The following is an 11,652-nucleotide window of genomic DNA, read 5'->3' as shown; positions in this document are numbered from 1 at the left end:
TCGACAAGCTAGCCTCTGGTCAACACAATCCAGCCACCCTTCACTTGTTAAACAAATCTCAAAGTCGATGGACAATGAAAAGTTGTGTTGGTCCTTTAAATAAACTCGCTTTTCAATTAAACCGAGCGGTCCTGCTTTCCGCAAACACAGAACATTTGCAAACCCATTATTTGAACATCTTAACGAGGGAATGTTAAAAGAACGCTATATTGCCGCGGCGAGGTGTACCTAACATTTTGAAGCATATTTACTTTCCCCAAACAAAATCTAATATTCTAAACAGATTTTATTTACATCAGTGTGGCTATGATTTCTCAATTAGCCTAAATCCAGTCAGAGATTTAGCCATTTGCGTCAGGATCGAGGGGATTTTTCCGAACGTTGCATACACATACATAGGCATTGCATATAGATGCGAACACTTTTTCTCGCTGGTGTTGGATTTTAAAGGGTGAGAAAGGATATAAAAAACCTTATCTTTTTTCTGACTCGTCGTTGTAAGGTAACAGTCAAATTAAAGTCAGTTAGTGTTGGCTTTGGAATATCTAACATCCATTTATTATTGGAAAAGGTAAAAAGATATCTATTTATAGTTCTCAGCGGAGTGATGATCGTAAATCCGTTAAAAAGTGCGATTTGCATCATTCCAATAGGAAGGGAGGACACTTGATTTGAATTGAAGTTTGTTTGCAGGTAGACTTAAAAGGATAAACATCTTCAAAAGTTATCAGGCGAAGACATAAATGTATTATTACACTGTTATATTAGAACCACGTGGGATATGGGAGGAATTAATACGAAAGTATATTGATTTTTGATGCTAATAAATCCAGGACAGAAAGAAAAAAGTTCGTTATAATACTTAGATATACAGTTGGGATTTTTTCTCTCGTCATGTCGAACACATATGAAAAAATTCTAAACGTGATATCCAAGCCACCGGCTTTCCGACAGGACTTTGAGATCCAGACACTGATGCCATGGCTCCGAAAACAGTCACAGTTGTTCTCACAACTCAAAACAGGTAGGAAAATCTGGTGGGGATACATTCAGCTCGCAGTAAATTACAGGTGTCAAGGGTATAATTTCTCGAAAATTATTCAAAAGTTTGTGTTGATTGTAATATTTTAATTTACTGGGTTTTAGTTTTTGATATGAAATTCAATATGATAAGTTGTGATATTGTATAGTTTATATTTTCACTCACCCATGCAGAAAAATAAATTACAATATAAGTCTGAGGTAGGCGAACCCTTGCTTTAGATATAAAAGAAACGGTAATAAAATCGTGTATTAAATAATGCCCAATAACAGATGAATATAATATCTTAATTTCTTTAACCTTTGTTGTATTGCAATGTGGTACATGCCTGTTTTAGAGCAAATGAATGTAAGCATTGATTAAGTTTGATTTTTGATTTTAAAGGCAGTATAATGATATATCACTTTTCTATTTAAATATATTTTTTGTCTTTTTCGCTCGACACATTTTATTATAATGTACAAAAAAAATTCCGAATATATTTGCCTGATCTTTAAAGGGATTGCAATAAGCAAAATTACATTTTGAAAATGTAGTACCACACCTTTTAACCCATTAGATGACAAAGATTGACAGATTATTACATCCAAAAATCAATGGACAATTGGATGACTAAAAGTGTACCCAATTACCATTTGTTCAACAGTCATAAACATTCATTCCAAAAATGACCATTAATGACCTGAATAAATAATTCTTTTACATTAAAAATAAAGGAACAAACAGACCCCGAACTCAAAACAAAACCTTCCGACAAATAATGGAAGTGTAATAGCGTACAGGATGCCAAACCCTAGACGCTTTTGTATACATATGTTTGAACTTAAAACTCTCTTCATTGCTGTGTATATGTAAAATCAAAACTGGGACCTTTCCTTGTTACGATTTAATTTTATAACAATACTTTGACAAACAGAATGTGATTCTTTGATGTATTGCCTTAAACCTCAAACCAGAAGACACTTTGAGTTCGTTTCTCTGTCCCGTTCCTCCACTCGTAAATCCGGCACTTTGTCGACACGAGTGTTTGTTATTTCCACGCAAATTGAAATCAATTTAAGATCTTTGTCTCAAGCGATAAAAATTTAAAAGACCCCGCTAAGGTTTCATTAGTTCAAGTGTGTCGTTTATGGAAAAGGTATAGGGTTGAAATAGCATACATAAATTTCTGGAAAAGTGTTTTCATGTTTAAGTCAAAAGAGAATTGACCATAAATATCCAAATGCCCTCGATTTCAAGTGTTTTGGTTTTTAAAAAAAAATTCGACAATATCGAGCATAAATTTTGTCACCTATTTCTTACTGACATAAAGTACTGTTGTATATCTTTAAGATTATTCTCGATTACCATACGTAAATGTATATGTAAAATATTTTCATCGATAGCTGACCCGTTATTTTTGCACAGAAAAGTATTGCATAAATTCGATTGCAAAATTGCAAATTTTGAATAAACACATCTAAGGAAAACTTCTCAAAGTTCCTAAAGTAGCATACTCGGTCTGAAAATAATTGAATCAAAATAGATTTTAAGTAAAATTGTTCTGTTCCGTGTACAGTCCCCACTTTTTTTAACATAGAGAAAACTAGACAGGAAAATAAAAATCGAACGAGCTTTAGAAAGGATAAAGAGAATCGCAGAGAAAAGACACGTTTCATAAAATTAATGCATATTTTATTACAACTACATTACATTTCATTAAAGTTTAATAGCGGGTGAGGTGAGGCTTTTTGATCGTATGAAATTCTGTCAATGCCTGCCTGACAATTGATAACAAATGTGTTGAAAAATCACTGATCTGAGTAAAATTGCTATGTACTTTATTGTTGTGATTGGACATCTTTATGGTGTTCTCCTGCCATCTGTTAAAACATTCTTCCCGAGTCAGAATACGTTGTTTGGATGTCAAGATGTTGTTATGTCAAGAAATATGAAAGGAAAGAAACGGTGCGCACAATAACAAGAAAATGATCCCCTTAATCTACATGTTTCCAGCATTCGTGTCTCTATTTTGAAAGATGTCTCTCAAAAGTCAACAAACACCGCGTCTGATCTATCTAATTAAGGATAAGAAGATCACTGATAGAAAAACAATTTATAAAAGATAGGTATGTTTGTCCGAAAGACACAAGAGACGTAAATTGGAGTGCAAGAGTTAAACCCTCAAGCCAGGGAATGATAAATAGGGTGTTTATGTTGCACATTGTAATATATACCCAAGTAGTGAAAACAATTTTAACAAAAAACAAATATTTGTCTTGCAAGATGAATTCATGTGTTATAGATAATATATTGAAGTTGAATATTTGGGCTGAATAAAAATAAAGAAAACATATTTGTTTTGCAACCTTTATTATATAAGTAAATAATCTTTTTCTCGAATGAGCTCGATGTCGGCGCCACATTTGATGGTCCTTTATTGAAATTAACACGAGGAATGAACCAGAATCATCTCAGATAGCAATTATAGAGATATGTGAAATAAATTGAAAAAAAAAAAGAATTTCCGAAAGAAAAATTCAGCAAAATCTTCATATTGGTTAGTTTCTGAAAAGTCAGATAGATCTTACATTAAATGATTCATCAATATATATATCTAATGCATGTGATAGGTTCCCGTAAATTCGCATGTCGCCATTTCCACTAAGTTTTTTTTTTCCTAATCGAATTTTAATTTTTTTTTCTTATCAGATTGCATTTTTTTTCTAATGACGATATAACATTACTATTACGTAACGAAGTAAAGCAATAAGTTAAAGAGAAATCAAGAAACAAGGGGTCACTTTTCATCATGCTAGTTTTGTGTGAGAAAAGTCTACGAATAAGTGAAGGTCAGTGGTTTGTACATGCATTCACCTTGAGATATGTTTCGTTGCAAGTTAATGTAACTAGAGTATATCTACACAAATTGGCCCTCTTAACTTTAAACATTAAAGATCCTCCAAATCCTTACAAAAATTAAGCCCTAATATCGAAAACATAAAATCCCATGTCTTTAGCATTTTATGACTGGTCATAAAAAGTCTTTAAGGACGTTAGAGGGACTATATGATATCATCTTTTGAACTTTAAGGATTTGTGCTGACATATTAATTTTCCCTCACGATTGCACACTCTAAAACCCAGCAGAGACGTTTGGTATCTAACGTTATCGGGGAGATTTCCGAAGTCCAAAGTCATGTGTAAAATTTCAATATCTTTTTATTTATGTAAACGATAACACTACTCTCTAGACATATACGCAGTAAAATTACAATGCTTTTTAGACGTCATATATTTTTTAACCAGGGATAAGACTATACTTTGGCGTAATACTCAGTGTATCTAACGATTCTGCTCACATGGGTAGCTTTATTTTATGTGATAAGACCAATAAACTATATATAAAAGATCAATGAGTATATGTAATTATCGCTGAAGATAAACCCAAATTAAATATTAAGCTATATTCCTTAATACAACATGCACTGAGAGAAATATTAAAATCTGAATAAGATTTTTGAAGATCCTACCTAGACATATTCTTAAACAATGTGAACCCAATGTTGTCTTCATGTGAGATTGGGTTAGGTTTACTGCAATGAATTGCTTTAGATACATGCATGTTTGATATATTAATAAATGAGTATACCCATTCTATTTCAGAGTACTTGAAAGACATTCTAAGAAACTGCGGACAAGTTACTTTTAACAAAGATGACATAATAATCAAACAGGGAGATCAGGGGGATTGGTAAGTAGATTCTGTATTGCAACTCTGAAAATGAAATACAACGAAAAACAAAAACTAATAACGAACAAAAAAAAAAAAGAAATGAAAAAAACATATAAAAACCCCAGACAAGTTATACTTGGGCACAGAACTTCCCAAGGGAAGAAAAAAATATGTAGGCCCACTCAGTCACATTTAGGAGAATCGAAGAGTTGAAAAGATATACATTTGTATGTGAAAGAATGTTAGCCATTCAATGTAAAACTAATAAAAATTGTTAAAGAATGCTGGCGGAAAATATCACATGTACATTACGATCAGTCACAATAAAAAGTATTTTTCTTCAGGCAACTAAATTGAATTACATGTATTAATAAAAAGTGGGCATCAATATGGGCAAGCTACATGTAAATTTGGGACAGAATAAAGAAACTTCCAAATATTGAAGTCACAAATCCAGAATATTTTCTTAAAATATTTATTGTTTAATACCAGTCATTGATTCAAAAGAATTGAAAAATATGATTTCAAGTCTTGGTACATTATGTTGACCCATTTTTACAGAAGGGTCACCATTTTTAAGCATCGTACAAGTAGTCTGACTCTTCACGGTGTCCTAATGTTAGATTTTCGAGGGTTTTATGTTAGTTCTTATAGCTGTTTAGTTTAAAAGACCTTTCAAGATCTGCTCAAATATTTGTCTTCTTATTCACGACTCTCTACTTTCACCCTATTTACAAGGAATCGGTTTATTTTACGTTATGGAAAAAATAGACAAGAAATACGTGTAGATATCCAGTGTTGTACTTTTACTGTGCTGTGTAATACACGTTCATAGAACTGGTTGTTTACATTTTGAATTAATGGTATATAGTTCAGAAATAGTGACAGGTTATAGATATGTTTAAACTTCAAGATTTTTAAACTTTTAATGTAACATTTGCTGCGGGAATAAATCTAAGAAAAAATGATGCCAGTGAAAGACCTTGACCTTTCGAATATTTTCGATAATTTCTCTCACTATAATAATTCTCCAATTCTCAAAAGTATTTAAACTAAAGGTGGTAATTATATAGATTGAAAAGTACTCGTTATTTTTCTATTTGAAAAAATATGAAAAGAAGACAGACAAAGGAAAAGTACCATCAATTTAATAGGGTGTCTTAAATATAAGAATTTGTGCATTAACCACGGGTCATAGAGAAGTCATTCTTTTTTCTCAGATGATACATCAAAATTTTTAATCAATGACAAGAAACATTGCCTTCAATCATCACAAATGCACCTGTTCAACTCCTTTGGAATGGTACCACAAATAATGGGTGAAAAATTATTATCAAATCGTTAGAAAATTGACTGTCGCTATAAAAGTGAGAATGTACCTAAATTTCATGTATTTCAAATAAAAATATCCGCGTACTCCGGGGTAAATTCCAATAATGAAACATCGGTCATATGAAAGGATCAGAAACTGCGGAGGAATTAAAAAAAATCTAATGATCATTACACAGCAACTCAAAGCTAGAATAAACCCACCAGTGTGATTGATATTTACAGTCGAATTATCAAAACTTTGAAAATTAAACAGTAATCTTTGTTTCGGATATTTTTGGATCAATAGGAATAGGAAAGTTGAAATCAGTGATGCAAGTGTTTGAGTTAAAGTACATCATTGACTTAATTTTAAAGGTTAACTGAAAATAACGGGATCTTTTAACGTTTTATATTTGTTTTATAATTGAGTGCACATCGTACACCAGTAAATGATATGATCACCTAAGATTTGCTTTTGGGATCTGTATTGGGTGTCGTGTGTTGAATAACCGTAACAGATTAACGGTGTGTGAAATGTAGTTACAAGACCCTGATATGCTTTTTCCCTCAAATAATCCCGTACAAATTATAACAGATTTTTATTTACTAAAAAAGGCCATTTTGCCTGTGGTAAAAAGTAACAATTACGTGTACTAATTCTGATCTAGTCTGTTGATTTTTTGCTTTTAAAAGATTTCAATAAAACAAAGTTGGATTCAGTAAACCACAAGAACACACAAATACGCCAATTATGCTTAAAAAAAGAAAGAAAAGAAAAAAAAAAGAAGACATAAAGACGGTACAAAAAATATTAATGAATATCTTTAGAGCAATAAAACGAAACAAAAAGGCATTCTTTTGTCATTCTGTCTTTCAGTTTTTACATGATTCTGGGTGGCAAAATCTCAATCTACATCCTCAACAAGGAGAAGAATGAAGAGGGGGATGAGACAGTACCCCTTGACCAGATTGGGACCAGGAATGCCAAGGGACAGCTTGACAGGTCCAAATTAGGAATATTTGTCACCCATCTAGGTATTATGGCAAAAGCAATTTTATTCTTAATGGACCTACCTTTTATTTCAGAACATGGAATTATTCTATGCACAAATGCAGTACAAGAAGACAATAATTGTGTGGCATGCACCATTCTGCAATTTTCAGTGGTTTATTTTATTTTCTAGGAACGGGCGTTCCTTTCGGAGATGTAGCGTTAATGTCCGAAGACTGTGTCCGAACAGCCACGATTATTGCCGAGGAGGAAACGGATCTACTCGTGGTTGACCGAGCTCTATATAACAGAGCTGTGAAAGAGGTCCTGGCAAAAGAATACGAAGACAAAGTGTCTTTCATTAACAATAACCCATTGTTTTCTGCTTGGCCTCCCAGATACAAGAAACAACTCACAATGGCGATGTTTAAGGAGGAATTCACTTATAATACAACTCTAGTCAAACAGGGAGATCCCGTTGATATTATTTACTTTCTAATCAGGTAAAATAATTCAAAACACTCATAAAAAAATCGTCCTTTATTAACAAACAAAAAAGTTAATCCAAAGTAGTACGTAAGAAATTTGAGATTCCGAGCCATCACAGGCTTATTTCTCTATCTTAAAGGACTCAGTTTACTTATTATATATTTTTCCAGATTGATACAAGTTAAATAAATCATTTATTAATCAAAGATTAAAGGCAATATGCTTACTGTATTTTTATTCATTTTCAGAGGTCACGTAGAGCTGCGCACTGACCCCGCAATGCATCCGGTACAATACCCAAAAATCTACCTCGACACCATGAATGAAGGTGAAAGGTAAAAATCAAATACACACAATTAGTAGGACAGGGTAATGAAAACAGTTGTATGATAGCTGTGTTTCTACCTGGTATTGCAAAAAAAAAAAAAAAAAAAATTAAAACTTCATTTCAATATATATCATTATCTTTATGTACAGTAAACAGCGTTTACTAACCATAAAGAAAACAAAACACACAGTTGGTTTTTCTTACAGTAAAATAGGATACGTTAAACAATGGTTTAATTTTTAGTATGCTTTCTGGGCCCTACAAAAATCACCAAAAAATGTCGATTAAAAGGTATTTTACCATGAGACAAATGCTATCTTTTGATGCGAAATTTACGACGTTAAACAAATAAAAAGGAGAAGTTAAGAAGCTGAAATTGCATTATAAAGCCTATCTAATTCTCTGACGATGAATTGAAAATTCAATCAACGAGCTTGCGAATGGTGTAAAATCTCAGAAACTCTGCAAAACCTCGGTCACTATTGATTAAAATTGCTTGCACTTCGGTTGTCCTTTGGATTATACTGTTTACATCCTTGAATTGGTCAAATAATTATTTTCTTTTATATGTCCGATGCTTTTAGAAGTTATGACACCATAAAACGTATCCAAGCAACTCCATGTTTACCCATCTGTCTAGCTGTTATATATAGAACATTTGAAGATCATAGGAAATAATTGCGAGGAGAAAAACCAATCCATTTTATTTCCGTTAATGATAAACTCATCATGCTTCGTCGTTTGGTAGTTGTAGATCATTATTAGTCCCCTACCAGTGAAACCGGAGGGGACTGTAGGTTTCCTCTGAGTCTGTCCGTCCGTCTGTCTGTCTGTCCCACTTGGTTTTCCGCACTTTTTTCCTAAACGCTTGCAGATATTGAGCTGGTTTTTGTTATGTGAGTGTATCTTGATGAGTAACAGATCAAGTTTGCATTTCGTTCCGCTTCATTGATTTTTGACGGAATTACGGCCTTTTCAATTTTTACGGGTTTTCCACAATAATTTTCTTCTAAACGCTTGTAGATATTGAGCTGATTTTTGGTATGTGGCTTTACCTTGATTAGTTATAGATCAAGTTTGCATTTCGTCCCGCTTCATTAATTTTTGACGGAATTATGGCATTTTCAATTCTTAACGGGAACGGAACCAGATTACACTTGCCGGTAGGGGACTAGTATTGCTAATGCAATACTCTCAGAATGCTTGTTAGCTTTGTTTATTTCTTTTGAACTGCAAATTTAAACCTTTCTAGATTTGAAGATCAATATTTTTTTTACTTACATTGTATTAGAAGTGCAGTAATAGAAATGAAGTGTAAAACACTGGAATATCGAGATTTTCGAATACTGAGGACTATTAATAAGGACTTTTTCAATCAATTTCACCCCTTCATTGCATAAAAAAATTATTGCTATACCAGAGTGAAATTCTGGTTTGTTGCATTTACTCTAATAATACTGAGGTTTACAGTAAATACGAAACAACAAACTTTACAACAGGTGATAATTCGACAATTAAATACATGCTAAATGTAAGTCTGAATTCCCATCCCCGAAGTTCCGCAGCAGCTAGAAACAGTTCCTATAAACTTAATAGTATTTTGCATGTTCATTAATTTTTTTTATTTTATATTTTGTCAGACTGATAAAACGTGACAAAGTTAGACCCCCTACGGAGTCGCATTATAACATTAGTACTCACCTCAGGAAAAAAGACCACCATAAGCACGTCAAAATGTTTCTGCTTGGCAAGAACGAAAGTGTAGGTAGGTCATGCACAAAGCACACTTCAATCAATGTATGCGTTTGTTTTGTACAACTAGGATTATCTATAATTGCATCTTGTACATTCACAATTTCTTACATATATAGATGTCAGTTGTAAAATTTTAATGAAAACTTTATTTTGTTTAACATACATTGTAATAACAAATAAATTTCCTTACCTCATTTTTATTCTGGTTGATTTTCAAATCAGTAGTTGCATTTTAATAAATTCCACTTAACTGAATTTTAATTACATTGTTAGAATTGTTAGAATATTCGATTTCGTACAAAATTTCAACAATCTGAAATTTCTGACTCGGTAACTTTTTTTTTGGTATATTTCAGGGGAACTGGAAGTACTTCTGGGAATGGATACTTACATGCAGACGGCAGTCTGCACGGAGAAGGTGGAAGTGTTAGTTTTAGAAATGAAGCATTATGAAAGACTTTTTGTGAAGCGACATCCCAGGACTATAGACGACATGAGAAGAATTCTGGAAGTTAAACTAGAGACACGAATGAAACTTCTCTCTAATAAAACCGAAATACCTTTTCTTTCTCGTGTGAAAACAAAATTAAACATGATTAATAATCCACAACCTGTGGTGAAAAAGGAAAAAGATCTTCCATCGCAGAAAATGGCAGAGAAAGAATTTCTTAATCATAAAGGACCTCTCATTGACATGTATGGTCCTGGGAGTGTGTTCTATATGATACGCGTCCGTGAAAAAACGAAAGTCAAGGGATTCGGTTCCAGAGAGAAAAGGAAACCTAAACATATCAATAAAGATTCCAACGAAAATGAACATTTGCATGCAATCAAGGTCCCACAAACTTTAGTGCTCGCTGCCCAGATGGCAGGGGCCACAAAAGATAGGGAAGTGCTCGAACGTGAAACCACTACCTCCATACAAGCCCCCAGTTCGAAGGGGAATCCCCTGGGAGCCAAGTCTTTCCGAAGGATACAAAGTGCAATCAAACCAGACGAAGAACCAATGAACACAAATTTAGATAGTTTTGAATTTGATGACGACAAAGAGACAAGTAGGTCATGGCCGCATGAGACTCGTTATGGTACCACTGTGTCCTTCATGGATGCTGAGGATGACGTCAGCTTGTCAAGACTGGAAAATAAAGTTCGAAATTGGCTGAGCCACGGCAATCCCAAAAGTGGTCCTCAAGTGACTCAGCTGCGACGCCTTGCGGTGGAGGTATGTATTTTAAAACATATTATTAGTGTTTTGATTTCAAATAATCCTGCCAATATGTCAAATTGTTTTAAGGGGATTATCATTTGACTTTGAGGCTCTTTGTAATTGACATATACGTGTTGGAGATTATAAATGTTATCAAAATAGTTTAAAGTGTTTGGTCTTAAATTATTTATTAAAGAAAACTAAAAGATTTTGAATTCTTAACATCTGAACAAAATAATCAAGGACATCCTAATATGATTAAGTGTATATTAACCTCTTTATATATGCTATAAACAAAGCTATTGACCAAGTTATTGTTTTGAAAGGATCTGGAGAACACACCTAAACCAGGAAATAGGGTTGTTGTGCACAAGCGCAGTCGGTCTACCCATAGTTCCAGTAGCGGAAATGAAGTGGAGAGCACAGCTTCCAAAAAAGAATCGCCCCGACAGGAAGAGAAATTCGACAAATACCGAATACTCCTCGCTCACTAGTTTAGCTAGCCAAAAAGATATTTATACTTGCTCTTTTATTTTATACACCTGTTTTCGTAATCATTTATGCTGTGTAATAAAAAGACACTTTATTTTTATTACTTTTCTGAGGTAAACTAAATTGCCTAAATGCAACATAAGTGCCAATGAAAGTTTTCATTTTATTGAACAAATTACATGTGTAAATAAATCTCCCACATTTTTATGTAAAGTTCTATCCTTTCTTTCACTTGCTTTAAGAGATGTATTTATACAGAATTAAATACAGTTAAACTTTCTTTTGTATATCTCTTAAATTTTTTAGATGAACATTTTGGTAT

The 11,652-nt window shown here is 33.2% G+C and overlaps 1 protein-coding gene across 1 annotated transcript; it reads left to right on the top strand.

The window, feature by feature from the left end:
- The first annotated feature begins 555 nt into the window (after window positions 1-555).
- On the top strand, window positions 556-11,570 carry LOC133192625 (uncharacterized). The gene is made up of 8 exons (XM_061328619.1): window positions 556-1,024; window positions 4,688-4,775; window positions 6,946-7,103; window positions 7,253-7,562; window positions 7,797-7,883; window positions 9,517-9,641; window positions 9,988-10,853; window positions 11,165-11,570. Exons 1-8 carry the CDS (start codon window positions 895-897, stop codon window positions 11,330-11,332), a joined length of 1,932 nt encoding a protein of 643 aa, XP_061184603.1. The 5' UTR covers window positions 556-894; the 3' UTR covers window positions 11,333-11,570.
- The last annotated feature ends 82 nt before the right edge of the window (window positions 11,571-11,652 follow it).

Source organism: Saccostrea echinata, unplaced genomic scaffold (genome assembly GCF_033153115.1).
Source record: "Saccostrea echinata isolate AGI-Se365-2 ecotype Australia unplaced genomic scaffold, CSIRO_AGI_Sech_v1 ptg000025l, whole genome shotgun sequence".
NCBI lineage: Eukaryota > Metazoa > Mollusca > Bivalvia > Ostreida > Ostreidae > Saccostrea > Saccostrea echinata.
The sequence above is the reverse complement of the archived record's forward strand: the minus strand, read 5'-3'. Positions and strand labels throughout refer to the sequence as shown.